The sequence below is a fragment of the Dreissena polymorpha genome, chromosome 4 (genome assembly GCF_020536995.1).
Source record: "Dreissena polymorpha isolate Duluth1 chromosome 4, UMN_Dpol_1.0, whole genome shotgun sequence".
NCBI lineage: Eukaryota > Metazoa > Mollusca > Bivalvia > Myida > Dreissenidae > Dreissena > Dreissena polymorpha.
The window spans coordinates 72,452,925-72,469,482 of NC_068358.1; the positions used below are offsets into that span (position 1 = coordinate 72,452,925).

General features: G+C 38.1%; 1 protein-coding gene across 2 annotated transcripts in view; it reads right to left on the reverse strand.

The window, feature by feature from the left end:
* LOC127879741 (dual oxidase 2-like) overlaps positions 1 to 11,253 on the reverse strand; it is a 60,547-nt gene extending 49,294 nt beyond the window's left edge. The window contains exons 1-2 of one of the 2 annotated variants that reach the window (XM_052426764.1): positions 11,081 to 11,253; positions 5,024 to 5,110 (exon numbers count right to left, since the gene is read on the reverse strand). In XM_052426764.1, coding sequence (XP_052282724.1) covers positions 5,024 to 5,110; positions 11,081 to 11,132 — 139 coding nt within the window. In that variant the 5' untranslated portion in view covers positions 11,133 to 11,253. Of the gene's footprint in view, positions 1 to 5,023; positions 5,111 to 9,504; positions 9,554 to 11,080 lie in introns of those variants that run through there. The other variant, XM_052426765.1, reaches the window with a different exon arrangement.
* Between the last annotated feature and the right edge of the window lie 5,305 nt (positions 11,254 to 16,558).

The window sequence follows — 16,558 nt, forward strand, 5'->3', positions numbered from 1 at the left end:
TGTAAAGGTTTCGCACAGAGTATGTATTGGTTGCGCAACGAAGTACAAATATAATGTATAGGTTGCTCAACGAAGTTTCTGTATCCATTTCTGGACATATCACATGCAGTTTTCAGTTACTGCAGACTGCCATTTCCCAGTGCCAAAGATGCCGTGCTTCACTGTGCGCATGAACATCCAAACGAAAAGGTTGAACCCGGTGAAAGCCTGCAGAGTCCCGGCAGAGCCCCGGTATACCGTCACTACGCCGGCACTCAACGGGGTTATACCGGCATCAGACCCCGGCAGAGCTGCGGCAACGCCCCGGTTTAACCGGGGAAAACCGGGGCTCCACCGGGAAAGTATTCAAATGTTTAATACCTCCGGGATGTACCAGGAGTTACCGGGAAGGACCGGCAATAACCGGCTTGGCACTGGAAACAACCGGGAATGCACCGGGAACAACCGGGACGGTACCGTCAGAGCACCGGTTTACTTATGTAACGTAGCTATAAAGGGACTCTGCCGGCATTCACCGGGGCTCCACCGGGGCGTTGCCGTAGCTCTGCCGGGGTGGTTTTGGGCCCCGGTGGAGCTAAGGTGCCGTCCCGGTTGTTCCCGGTACAGTCCCGGTTGTTCCAGGTGCCACGCAGGTCGTTGCCGGTCCTACCCGGTGACTCCCGGTTCATCCCGGAGGTATTAAACATTTTAATACTTTCCCGGTGGAGGTTGTCCCCGGTCGTCCACGGTTCATCCCGGTGGAGCACGGTTCATCCCGGTAGGGTCCCGGTTCATCCCGGTAAATGCCTGATCACGCACTGGGGCTCCGCCGGCATCATATTGAGACTGGGCCTTAACAGCATTGTAATAGAGGTAAATTTACCGGCCGTCATGTACGCAGTTAACAATAACCTGTAACAGGAACCCACTGCCACAACTTTACAACAATATATTGATTATGCAATTGCGGATTTGTGCCATTGGGGTCCTACTTTCCACACCTTACGGCTGTTACAGGTGTGGATTTTACAGGTACAATCATGTATACGAACATGAAATTCACCTCAAAATTAGTTGACGATAACCGATTTTCAAGAAAATCGCTTTGATATATACAATGTAAAAATCAAAATCCGTATGAGATAAATAATGATCGAAGTTGGAACATGGGATTTACTTTGACATAAGCAGAGTTTCGAGATAAGCGAGTTGGGAATAACGAGAATCGAATGTCATTTGATAAAGAGTACCGTATGCTGAAAACCTATCGTCGGTCTCTATCAAAATGAGCGTATAAGTGATTGTCACAAGGTGAAAATGCGTCATTTTTATTGAGACCGACGACATTAGGTTCTCGACTCTCAATTGTCATCTTATATATGGATTTTCGATTTTAATCGTTTCCTTTGGCCTAGTCGTGAATGTAATTATATCATAATAATGTGCATTACCATGTCGACTGTGCGCTTCGGATCATGCTGTGCCGTTGTTACTACCTCTGTCTCAAAGGAAACATCCAGCCACTCCATGACTCTGTATTAATTTTTTTTTTCTTTATTTTGCCTTTGAGAGATAACCAATACGTCTTCTGTGAGAAACGCATGCACGCTAAAGCGTTGTCGTAGCGAGGCATATACGTATGCTGTCAGAGACATGATCATGCCTTATAATAATATGTAGCCTTTATTTCTGATAACTGGGTCACCCTACACATTTCTAAACACACCAGTGGCTTAACAATACATAGATCAATATGGAAATTGTAAAATTGTGTCAATTAAACACAGTTGTAAACCTTAATTGCATTTTTTAAAAGTGAAACTTGACTTCGGTTTGATAAATCAGCGGTCTATTTCATGTTTAACCGCATAAACCAGACACATCTTGGATTATAATTTAATGTAACAGACCTATGAAATGACATTGTGCTTAAATTCAGCGTTTTGTTATTACAAAATCATAATCTTACATGTTTTAAACACAATTTTCGACTAATCCGTTCTCGATGTCATGTGTATTTAAACAATGTTTTCGTAGTAAAACATATACTCGACGTCGTAGCGAAACGGACTACGCTTTGACCTCGTCAGCCCCCAGTGGTAAGTGGTTGCATATGCATGCATTATTTATCACGCTTCGTTGTTTTAAAGGAAAAGGACGCGAGCTATCGATTAACAGGCAAAAACTTAAAAATATTGTTTGAAAGTCTGTCGAAGATTTATTCAGGTTGACAAACGGACTGGAAATATTGCTTGGTTATCGACCGACTGTGAGTTAACGGCTAGACAGATTTTTTTAAGTTAACTTTTTTTGAAAGGTTGTCCAATTGCCCATAGGAGGATCAAGGGATGCTTTGGATTAAAGCTGTTTTTGACATTTTTGCGGCCCGCGAAGACAGGTCTATGATAACTTCTAGTTAATGACTTGTTATGATTCCAATATTAGAGGGTGGGGATTTTTTTTTCATGGCTCTTCGTAAAACAAATTCTCATTAAACATGATTTTATATATTTATTTGAATATATTGGGCTCCTAAAAAAAATAAAAAAATAAAAAACAAACTACCCTGATTACGTTACTTCCACCTGTGGATTAAAGACGCCATTAACTGTGTCAGTTTTCTATGGAAAATAACCCTAAATATTACCAAATACTCTTTATGGCTGAAACAAAGGAGTACAATACGCTTTAACAATAATATCAGGGGGTGAAATACCCATTAGACCACATCCTTATCTGGAGCTCTGAATACACATGTTCCGTATCGTAGCGCCATGGTTTCATAACAAGAAAGATGGATGCGCCTTTGTATTTTGTTTAAATAATATATTAAAAACTTCAACGATTTCATATTTCCTTTATTATTATTGAATGTTTCTACTGTGGAAGACTACTGTGGCGTTTTCGGTAAAAGTAGAAATTAACACATAGCATTATATGTAATATATATATTTCTGAAATGATGGAAATTTCGCATCGAGGCATTAAGCTGCGTTTGCTATATCAAGCACAAAATATATTAAATTTATTTAAAAAAGTACTTTATTTATTGTTAATGACCTCTCATATTAACGTTCATTACATTCAAGTATCGAAGTAAAATTGTAAAATATATGTAAATATATGTTTTCACATTAAAACAAACAACAAGCAAATTGAAAATATTCAAAAGACTTGAACACATTATACAGTTTTAGAATACATCTTTTATATTGTATAGTTTGTTTTCCTGCATATATAAACACATAAAACACTATTGTCTTATAAACCAATCTTAAAGGGTAAATTCGCGATATTTTATATTTAATGAGAGCTGATTAAAGTAACAATACAAATCTGGAGTAGACAGAACACATAATTACGGATGAAATGCTTCGATTTGAATGAATAAACACATGCCCGGGTTTGTATGCAGAATTTATCAGTGTTACATGTAACCGAAATGAACGGTCATGTAAAGTCATACACATGTAAATATATGTGTATTTGAGTCCCCACCTGTACATATAAAACTATTAATGTTAATGACAATTAAGCCTTGGTTAATGCAATCTTTGCTTATTAAACCTTGGTTAATGGCAATGATGCCTTAATTAATGCAATGTCTGTTTATTAAGCCTTGAATAATGAAAATAAAGTCTTGATAAATGCATCGCCTATTTATAAAGCCTTGATCAATTCAAGTTATGCTTATAAAACCTTGATTATTTACCTTGTTTAATGCAATGTATGCTTATAAATAAAAAACCTACAAGTCGTAAGTTTCCGTTTTTGTTCTTTCGATGCAAACACTTAACAATTTAAAAAAATCGTATGAGCATTTCTTCTTAACAAACAACAACGACAACATCAATATACAAGAAAATAAGACATATAATTGTTGCAGATCTCGTTCAAGTGAACAGATTTCAAAAAAATCTTTAATAAGTAAATGGGGGTTTTTGGCTCGGCTCGTATAAGATATTCTTTTTTATAAAAAAGGATACTGAATGTCCGTTTTCTGGGTTTTTAGATGATAATTATTGACACATCAGTAAAAAGGCACCAATGGAAGCCTTATCAATCAAATTAATGTCAACCGGTTTCACTACATCATTTTTATCAAAAAACTATCACTACAGACGGAAACTTTGAATCTGAAACTGAACTGTCTTGCAACGACATTTAATGAGCTTTTTATATGAGGCACAGTGCAAATAATCTGATGTGAATATTTCCTAACATTAACCGCAACTAACGCGTGTTTGTTAATCTATGAAGTGCGTCAAAAGAGACTTAAATAAGATTACAAAATGTATCAAATCAAACAGAAATAAATGCATGTACATATGAAGCAGAAATTGTCCAAAGTGTTTGTCTCATTGTCTAGCACTCATGAGCGGATTTTATCGCTTAACGATTAAGTAGAGACATTGTTTTGTATCGAAATTATGGCGCCCATCCGGTCTGACGGGGTTTATTGTAACCATGAAGTGAAGTTCTCAGAAATAGAAAGTAATTAGTGCACTTAAGGAGTTGAAGTGGGATATTGACAAGAAAAACATACTGACAAAGTTTTATGAGGAGTAATTCATATTTGTGGCGTTTATGGTTGTTTTGCTTAGATTTGACCTAGTGGCCTTGCTTTTTGGGCAACCGGGACCCAGAATTTCTCCCACTTTCCTCCGTGCCTTGTCATTTTTTGCATTGCTTAAGGTAGTTACAATTGCCATAGGCTTATTTTGGTATGTAAAGGGATTTGTTGACCTTTACAATAAGTTTAAGCAGTTTGAAAAATAGGAATACCTATGTAAATAAACTGCGAATATTAAACAATTAAAAATTAAGTAAATAACTGGATGTTGAGAGAATTGTAAAATATACACAATAATAAGATGAATCGAAATGATCTTACTTTAAGCTACTGACTATCTGTGTATATGCTGAGTGCTAAACTTACGACGACAATATTTTCTGATAACTGATTACCTGTAGAAAGAATACAGTTTCATATACCGCTTATTTTCATTGCATATCCGACAACAAGCCCGATTATCGCACTCACCTATTGCTCCCCAGTCCGGATGTATGAGATTGTTGAACCAGCCATCTTGGGGGTGAAGTTCAAACTCCTCGTTCCCGCCACGGGCACCTGCAACAGGAACGTAAGTACGAGTCCGTATAAAAAAGCAAGTTAGCCATTTTCTTTAGAAAAAAAAAGACTTAGACTAAAGAAAAATGCATGTATTCATTCTTAATAAGTAGAGGGAAACTGATAACTTATTCGTGGGTAAGATTTAGTAAGTCGTGAAACAAGTTAGTATGCCATGGGAAGGAATTAGTATGTCATGGTAACAACGTAGATCATTTATGGTTAGGGTAAGGATCGAGATGACTAACTCGTTGAAACGACAAAATTAACCAATCAAAATGCGCGTTCTTTATGTCATGTTTCAAAATGGCCGATATGAGGGAGACTTACACATTTTTGAACGATACTAATCGGATTTATTCGCGCTTAAAATACTGTTTAAAATGTTGGCATATTAATCCATTGTTGACCAAAACGGCTGAAATAGAATTGTCTCGATGCCAACGGTATGAAAACGACAAACGTCCTAAGAGTGTATTAAAGCTGGCGGATATAATATGTTTCGTTCATTTTGGTTATATTTGAACGGTTAATGACATTCATGGCATTCTTGCTGTGGATAACATGCCAAACAAGTCATTTCTATTAAAGCTATGTTTTTGAATTTGTTAGTAATCGTTTATATACAAGCAGGACACATACACAAATGGAGGCGGGTGGGCCTGGTTATACACTTCTTATTCACGACATTGTTTTGAAAGTGTGACCTTGACCTTTGAGGTATGGAGAACGGGTATTACACGTGACAGGTCGATATCATAGTTTCAAGTCATTGCCAGTTCCATCAACATACGGCTGAGACCGGACCTTTCTCACAGACGTGGAGACATGCAGGGTTTCAGAAGGACAGTGAAATGTATATGTGCCGCCTTCTTTGAAGATGTCATAAAACCAATTGGCTGATTTAAAAAGCTCCGAACGAAATCTTTCCAATAAAAAGAAAGGCATTACCTATGCATAAATATTATTCAAGAAAATGATGCTGGGTTGGTCGATAATGAATTAATGTATTCAGTTTAAACCCTTATAGTAAAATTTTAACGTGAGCGGTAAAATAAAACGGATGCTAACGAAATATTTTAGCACTGATTTTCCTACAAAAGGCAGTTGCGGTTTGCATTAACCATTAAAACTAAGGTCACTTCTGGGTTGCGAAAGTTTATAAAACCTCAGTTTTAAACTTCCTCGTCGCAGGAAGATCATCCTATGAAATGTCGCTACCATGGATGCTTACAAATCGAACATTCCTTTACTCAGATAAAAGGATATATAAAATATAAGAAATCCAAACGCCCCTACAGCCTCTGTTAAATGCAACAGATTGAAAATGCGTTTTACATACGGACAATGTTCGTACAAGATTTAATAATCGGCGTACAGATGTCATAATTGATGTAGAAAGCAAGCCTAATAGTTCGCTGTAAGCAAACTTCTTATGGTTAACACAACTTAATGTGTTATCGGTAATATGACAATATGAAAAGACAGATTACATATGAGAATAAAAAAAATGTATAAATAGTCCATTTTTTTTATGGCAGAACGATTTCAAATACATATTCATGTCGCAACGGTCATAAAAATTGGCTTTGAAAAAGAATGTACCCTATAAAACAAGCAAATTTGCGCAGTCATGATATATTTTAATATTCTGAGTACAGAATGATACATTAGCTTGATAGACTTGTAAACGTGTATTTTTGTGTAAAGTTATTCTTATCCTGTTGTGGATTAGTTTCACACTGGAACTAAACCAAACTGGAGTTATATTATATTTTGATCGCTTTTCTGAGAAAAACGTTTCCGCTAAACAAACAAACACCCTTCTCAACATACGTCAGCAATCATAAAACATGTGCATGTGTGAACATGGCTTGTAGATAATAAAGTATTCAATCAAAGTGCCGGTTCGTGCAGACATCTTCATATTATAGAGGGTTCATAGCGCACCTCAAACGATAGTTTCCCAATTATCTTGGAACTCAACAGAAGTTATTTATTAGATACGAAACACGAAACAAACATATATGCAATGTAATCCAAAATGAGGCCTTAGTTACATCTATTTATCAATGAAAGTTCCTGACAGCATATACATTTTCTTATTATGCTAAAGATTGTTTTCTTTATTTTACAATAGCGACCTTGACCGCACCCAGCCATTCGCAATCCTAAGCCCACGAAGAGGTTTCTATGTTCCAGTATAAAGTTTCATGAGACTAGTTATTTTAGTTAGTGAGTGATAAAGAGGAAAACATACCTTTACCCAAACAACCCCACATGATAACGAGCCGTTGATATAAGGGATAAAGGCTATAATGGATATGTGAATGAAGTTTATCGCAGTTGCAGACCTTTACTAACCCAGACACATATAATGCGAGGTAATCATATAAGGTATCGACTAACGAAGTTTGATTGAAAAAGCTCTTTTCTATTCGAATTATTTCAACAGGCACCATTATCTTTTTTATATAAACGTTATCTTGACAGTATGTGAAAAATATAACAATATTTTTATCCGACGGTGTTTATATCGGTGTAAATATTTGCGTGAATCTGCAAAACTTAACCGTGGAAGGGCTTGACCATTGCGGTTCATGATGCTGATAAATTATATTTGTATGTGTTGCATCATTGTGTACATCCTGTTTCCCTTTACATAATACAAGGAGCTAACATCCAGAACTAGTTCCCGGCAGACTATGTTTTCCTTGTACACAATGAGGCAGTACATTGAAATCTGAAATGGTTCTCCCTCAACACATCAAAAATAATTTTTAGAAGGATTTCTTGCAAATTAATTAATTAAGATGACGTATGCTTATGTATTAAATTGTAAATATTACGCGTTTTTTACAATCACTATGCTAAAACAGTAGATTGCAGATAATAATCCGGGCTGCTTTTGGGTTTACCCCCAACCTTCTCCACAGCGTTCTATTCTTTAAATCGTGACAGTGAATATGCACTATGAAAGTGTTATTGCTTGTTTTTAGCTCGACTATTATATATGAAATATATATAGTTGAGCTATCCTACTCAACCCGGCGTCGGCGTTGGCGTTAGCGTTGGCGTTAGCGTGCAAATGTTAAAGTTTGCGTACTACCCCAAATATTTCCAATGTCCCTTGACATATTGCTTTCATATTGTGCATACTTGTTTACCATCATGACCCCAACCTATAAACAAGAGCAGACAACTGTATCAAGCATTTTGACAGAATAATTGACCCTTTTATACTTACAATATGCATAGTATTGTTAAAGCTATGCGAAAGTTTACGTACTACCCCAAATATTTCCTATGTGCTTTGACATATTGCTTTCATATTTTGCATACTTTTTTACCAACATAACCCAAACCTATAAACAAGAGCAGACCACGGTATCAAGCATTTTGACAGAATTATTGCCCCTTTTATACTTAGAATATGCATATTATTGATAAATCTATGTTAAAGTTTGCGTACTACCCCAAATATTTCATATGTCCCTTGACATATTGCTTTCATATTTTGCATACTTGTTAACCAACATGACCCCAACCTATTAACAAGAGCAGACGACTGTATCAAGCATTTTGACAGAATTATTGCCCCTTTTGTACTTAATAATTGAACATTGTGCTTACATTGCCATAACGTCTTTATTAATGATCAGATTGTATTAATACTTTGACAAAACAACACTTACCTGAATACCACAATGGATTCCACCAAAACAATACCCACGCCCCAACCCAGAATCCCCCCCCCACCTCCCCCCCAAAAAAAAATTCTATTTTTTTTCCTTTTTTTATTTTTTAAAGATCATCTAATAAATGACCACACCCCACATTATACCCCCCCCCCTCTCCGCCCCCCTTACCCCCCCCCACATTTTTATTTTTCCTTTTTTTTATTTTTGAAAGATCGTCTAATAAATGACCACACCCCACATTATACCCCCCTCTTAACCCCCCCCCCCCCTACCCCTCCAAATTTTTTTAAATTTTTTTTCCTTTTTTTATTTTTGAAAAATCGTCTAATAAATTATTGAATATGAACAATTTCTCCATGATGGCTTACGTTATACTGTCAAGCACTCGAATAGTCGAGCGCGCTGTCCTCTGACAGCTCTTGTTGTTATTTCTTGTTCTTATTTCAAATTATAATGCACAATGTGTTTAAGTATTAGAAAACATGGCATTGTTATCAGTATTCCATAATAAACTCGTTAACTTAATTTGTTTACGATAAAAATGCTTTGTGTTTTTTGTAACTATGTATTGATGTGTTCTATGTGATCAATGCTGGGTTACTTATGCCGTACTGAGTCAATCTATCTACACACGTGTTTGAAATAATTACTTGAAATATCCCAAAATAATTACAAAATGCACTAACAATTCACCTTCTTATATCTTTTACCGATGACAGTCTTTTGATGTTCTCATAATTTTGCTTTTCTAATGACATCGCAATCGCGTACTTTCGCTTATATTCAAAATTACTTCAAGCAATCAACTACTAGAGACACATACTTCAGATGTTCTTTAAAGATTTATTGTAATCAGAAATCTCTCGTAGTAGTTTCCTTCTTCCTTTTTACTTCCTGATCAACAGACAGTATGACAATGGGCGCTTTTGTCGGCATCTGTTATTGTTAATATCAGACATACAAACTTACAGAATGTTTAACTGACATAGATTCATAAACTTTTGTCGTTTGAAGGAACAGTAAACGTATAATTACTGTATGTACATTAAAATACATCTCTCACTCTTTAAATATTTATGAATACTTTGATTAATTATTTCTTCTTGAATTAGTTAACTATTACTCTTTATTAACTAATAATTCACATATTTCACGTAAACAGAAACGCAAAATCGTGTTTTTTGGCAAAACGACCAATAACAAAGTTATAATGTACCGCTTGAAAGCTAATGTTAAAAATGCACATGAAAGTATAAAGCGTTCATCTTTGCTACTCTATATATACGACTCATATCCCTGTGCGCGAATATGCGTCACGCTAAAAATAAATAGTTAAAATATTTGTTCAACAAAAGAATCAACGAGGATAATACCATAACGCTGCAGTGATAATATATATAAGTCACTTCCCGTCGATAATAGTACAATGCGTACTAAAATGGCATCAATTATTAGGAATGAAAATGAGGTTTATTACACTTAACTCCATTAAATATGTCAACAATACATTTAAATACGTTTATCTTTTGAAGCGCTTGGTGCGAATGAAAGTATATGAGATGTAGTGTTCTCTCTCAATAAAGTGCAGAAGCACTATACTCTTCGTTCTGTATAGAAATACTAGAATTAATCATCAACAAAAAGCTTTTATTCGTCCGATCTTAAAGAGTTATTGTGTATTTTGGTCGGTAAAATATCCTTTAAAAACGATATATCCATTATGTGTGTAGGCTGGGACTTAAAATATACAAAACAATATACGACATAACATGTAAAACATAACATTTTATTTTTTTCTTTGGCGCGGACTTAAACAAACTATCAAAGCGCACCATATTTCACTAGTTGAAAAAAGGCGTTTCAGCTAAACACTACTTGTAAACCTTCAAGTTGTAAATAAACCGCATGCAGCACGAACATAGTTGGGCGACGTGCGATTTCTTCACGTTTACATGATATACAACTGGGGTTGGTATATTGTAGAATAGTTTCATATTTAAATGAGTATCTGGAGGTATCTTCTCAAAAACATGGTGGCATTAAAAACGAGTATCCATGACTTTTCGATAATGTCTTTAAGAATTGGTTCAAATTGTATCGAAATACAACAGTCGTTATATTAAATAAAGCACTGATATAAACTTTTTAAATAAAAGAAAAACTGAATACTATTTTCCAGGATCTGAACATTCAAGGGTAGGTCGTGTATCTGAAACCAGCTAATTTTTGTGCCGTGTGACACGAAATCGAACAAATCAAATGCTCCTACCTATGATTACATGGTGAATACAGCAAAGCTGCAAAATCCTTAACAACGTCATTTCACATCAGTTAGTCATTTAGATTGTTTTTATAAAGTAGCAGAGTCCTCGAACGTTCACCAGTGTCTCAAGTTTCGTGTCATAAAAGCAATACGCCGCAACAACCATTGACAAACAGTTTTAGTCCTTCGCTTTTATAGTTCGTCGAATGAGGAAATTATATTTGGTTACGTAATGGGTTTTCGTATTCCATCGACTCGAGCATAAACGGACAAGGGGTGACAAAACCGCCAGTCAATTTGTTAATGGCTATTTTACAGTCCTTTAACGATTCAACACCGATTGTATGCAACGCTCGCTTTATTGAACTGACCTGATAGATAGATAGATATAGAAGTATCAAAAATTAACATGGTAAAACTAACATGATAAAATAATTTTGTAAACCATCGCTGACATGAACGGTAAACAAGACGTACTATCTACTGCCGTATGGAGATTGCACATGGGACGGTGGAATCATAGGTCATGCCGTAGGGAAATTGCACATTGGACGGTGGAATCATAGGTCCTGCTGTATGGAAATTGCACATGGGACGGTGAAATCATAGGTCCTGCTGTATGGAGATTGCACACGGGACGGTGGAATCATAGGTCCTGCTGTATGGAAATTGCACATGGGACGGTGGAATCATAGGTCCAGCTGTATGGAAATTGCACATGGGACGGTGGAATCGTAGGTCCTGCTGCATGTAGATTGCACATGGGACCGTGGAATCATAGGTCCTGTTGTGTGGAGGTTGCACATGGGACGGTGGAATCATAGGTCCTGCTGTATGGAAATTGCACATGAGACGGATGAATCATAAGTCCTGCTGTATGGAGATTGCACACGGGACGGTGGAATCTTAGGTCCTGTCGTATGAAGATTGCACATGGGACGGTGGAATCACAGGTCATGCCGTATGGAGATTGCACATGGGACGATGGAATCACAGGTCCTATCGTTAGGAGATTGCACATGGGACGGTGGAATCATAGGTCCTGCTGTATGGATATTGCACACGAGATGGTGGAATTATAGGTCCTGCGGTATGGAAAATGCGCATGGGACGGTGGAATCATAGGTCCTGCCGTATGGCAAATGCGCATGGAACAGTGGAATCATAGGTCCTGCTGTATGGAAAATGCGCATGGGATGGTGGAATCATAGGTCCTGCGGTATGTAGGTGCACATGGGACGGTGGAACAATAGGTCATGTTGTATGGATATTGCACACGGGATGGTGGAATTATAGGTCATGTCGTATGGATATTGCACAAGGGATGGTGGAATTATAGGTCCTGCCGTATTGAGATTGCACATGGGACAGTGGAATCACAGGTCCTGCCGTATGGAATATGCGCATGGGATGGTGGAATCATAGGTCCTGCTGTATGGAGATTGCACATGGGACGGTGGAACCATAGGTCATGTCGTATAGAGGTTGCACAAGGGACGATGGAACCATAGGTCATGTCGTATGAAGGTTGCACATGGAACGATGGAATCGTAGGTCCTGTCGTATGGAGATAGCACATGGGACGATGGAATCATAGGTCCTGCCGTATGGATATTGCACATGGGACGGTGGAATCACAGGTCATGTCCTATGGAGGTTGCACATGTGACGGTGGAAGCACAGATCATGCCGTGTGGAGATTGCACATGGGACGGTGGAATCATAGGTCCTGCCGTATTTAGATTGCACATGGGACGGTGGAATCATAGGTCCTGTCGCCTAGAGATTGCACATGGGACGGTGGAATCATAGGTCATGCTGTTTGGAGATTGCACAGGGGACGGTGGAATCACAGGTCATGCAGTTTGGAGATTGCTCATGGGACGGTGGAATCATAGGTCCTGTCGTATGGTGATTGCACACAGGACGGTGGAATCATAGGTCCTGCTGTATGGAGATTGCACATGGGACAGTGGAATCGTAGGTCCTGCCGTATGTAGATTGCACATGGGACGGTGGAATCGTAGGTCCTGCTGTATGTAGATTGCACATGGGACGGTGGAATCATAGGTCCTGCCGTATGTAGATTGCACATGGGACAGTGGAATCATAGGTCCTGCCGTATGGATATTGCACACGGGATGGTGGAATCACAGGTCCTGCCGTATGGAGATTGCACATGGGATGGTGGAACAACAGGTCATGTCGTATAGAGATTGCACATGGGACGGTAGAATCACAGGTCCTGCTGTATGTAGATTGCACATGGGACGGTGGAATCATAGGTCCTGTCGTATGGTGATTGCACACAGGACGGTGGAATCATAGGTCCTGCTGTATGGAGATTGCACATGGGACAGTGGAATCGTAGGTCCTGCCGTATGTAGATTGCACATGGGACGGTGGAATCGTAGGTCCTGCTGTATGTAGATTGCACATGGGACGGTGGAATCATAGGTCCTGCCGTATGTAGATTGCACATGGGACAGTGGAATCATAGGTCCTGCCGTATGGATATTGCACACGGGATGGTGGAATCACAGGTCCTGCCGTATGGAGATTGCACATGGGATGGTGGAACAACAGGTCATGTCGTATAGAGATTGCACATGGGACGGTAGAATCACAGGTCCTGCTGTATGTAGATTGCACATGGGACGGTGGAATCATAGGTCCTGTCATATGGAGATTGCACATGGGACGGTATAATCACAGGTCCTGCTGTATGAAGATTGCACATGGGATGGTGGAATCACAGGTCATGCTGTAGGGAGACTGCACATGGGACAGTGGAATCATAGGTCATGCCGTATGGAGATTGCACATGGGATGGTGGAATCACAGGTCCTGTTGTATGGAGGTTGCACATGGGACGGTGGAATCATAGGTCCTGTTGTATGGAGATTGCACATGGGACAGTGGAATCATAGGTCATGCCTTATGGAGATTGCACATGGGACGGTGGAATCACAGGTCCTGTTGTAGGAAGGTTGCACATGGGACGGTGGAATCACGTCATGTCGTATGGTGATTGCACATGGGACGATGGAATCATAGGTAATGCTGTATGGAGATTGCTCATGGGACGGTGGAATCACAGGTCCTGCCAAATGGAGATTGCACATGGGATGGTGGAATCACAGGTCATGCCGTATGGAGGTTGCACATGGGATGGTGGAATCATAGGTCCTGCTGTATGTAGATTGCACATGGGATGGAGGCATCATAGGTCCTGCTGTATGGAGATTGCACATGGGACGGTGGAACCATAGGTCATGTTGTATGTAGATTGCACATGGGATGGCGGAATCACAGGTCCTGTCGTATGTAGATTGCACAAGGGATGGAGGAATCATAGGTCCTGCCATATGGAGATTGCACATGGGACGGTGGAATCATAGGTCCTGCCGTATCGAGGGGTTAAAGCGAAACGGCTCTGACATTTTTTCACAAAATGACTTATTTGTATATTTTGTATCGTAACATCCATGCCCATCATGTATTAAAATATCTTAGTTCCAGGCAATCAAATAAAAAGTAAAATTGAAATTTGTCCTAAAGCTCTAAGTGAAATTAAATATATTTTTTAGTGCGAAAAGGTTCTATGTGCAGTGAAGTGCTACATAGAGCTCTTTCGCATTAAGGTTGTTGATGCTAAAAAAATTCTAAATGAAACTTTTAGCAATAATTGAGGAATATCTTTACAAAAAATTAAAAAAAATGTATTTTGAGAACCCCTAGAACAGATATTTTGTAACTGATAAAAACTAAGTAAACATATTGATACATTGTGTAATATTATTCACTTAGATTCACTTAGACCTTTTTAGCACTGAATTTGGGTATTTGCACATTTTCTTAAATGATTTTTTTCATGTATAACAATAATAAATAACTTTTTAATAATTTAATAAGCATTAAATCACAATTTGAATTCCGTTTTCTTTATACATGTATATTTTTTAAACTATAAAGCTTATTGAAAAATGGAAAGTTACATAATTGCAGAAAAGCTAGTTTAATTTTTGAAATGAATTTCAGAGAGATGTGAGCCTTTTTTGAGCTCTACCTAATTTATTAATGTAAAATATCTTGCTATAATGTTTTAGAAAACTAAAACAATAAAAGAATTAAGGTGATCATAATTTAAAAGTAAAGTTGTGTATTTAAATTGTTAAATTGCTGATACCTTAAATCTTTGTATTCTCCTCTCATAATTACCTAATACACCTAGTTTGTTGTATACACCATCATAGAAAAATAAATATGACATAAAGATAAGTAGATATTAAACAAGAGGGCCAAGATTGCCCTAGTTCGCTCACCTGAGAGGAGTCGGTTCATTCAATCTTTACCAAATGTCAAACATGACCTAGATATTGTCCAGACAAACATCCTGGTCAAGTTTCATCATTATTTCATCTGCAAGTCATGATCAATGTACCTATGAATTTCATGATCCTAGGCGTAAGCATTCTTGAGTTATCATCCGGAAACCATTTTTCTAAGTTGAGTCACCGTGACCTTGACAGCCATTGTGTGAAAACGTTTTTTGGCACTGTGACCTTGACCTTTGACCTAGTGACCTGATAATCAATCATCTGCGAGTTATGATCAATATACCTATGAAGGTTCATGAACCTAGGCATAAGCGTTCTTGGGTTATCATTCAGAAACCATTTTACTATTTCAGGTCACTGTGACCTTGACCTTTGACCTAGTGACCTGAAAATCAATAGGGGTCATCTGCGAGTCATGATCATTGTACCTTTGAAGTTTCATGATCCTAGGCAAAAGCGTTCTTGAGTTATCATCCAAAAACCATTTTACTATTTCAGGTCACCGTGACCTTGACCTTTGACCTAGTGACCTGAAAATCAATAGGGGTCATCTTCGAGTCATGATCAATGTACCTATGAAGTTTCATGATCCTAGGCATAAGCGTTCTTGAGTATCATCTGGAAACCATTTTACTATTTCGGGTCATCGTGACCATGACCTTTGACCTAGTGACCTGAAAATCAATAGGGGTCATCTACGAGTTATGATCAATGTACCTATGAAGTTTCATGATCCTAGGCCTAAGCGTTCTTGAGTTATTATCCAGAAACCATTTTACTATTTCGGGTCATCGTGACCTTGACTTTTGACCTAGTGACCTGAAAATCAATAAGGTTATCTGCGAGTCATGATCAATGTATCTATGAAGTTTTATGATCCTAGGCCTAGGCGTTCTTGAGTTATCATCAGGAAACCATTTTACTGCTTTGGGTCACCATGACCTTGACCTTTGACCTAGTTACCTGAAAATCAATAGGGGTCATCTGCGAGTCATGATCAATGTACCTATGAAGTTTCATGATCCTAGGCATCAGCATTCTTGAGTTATCATCTGGAAACTTTTTTACTATTTCGGGTCAACATGACCTTTGACCTAGTGACCTGAAAATCAATAGGGGTTATCTGCGAGTCATGATCAATGTA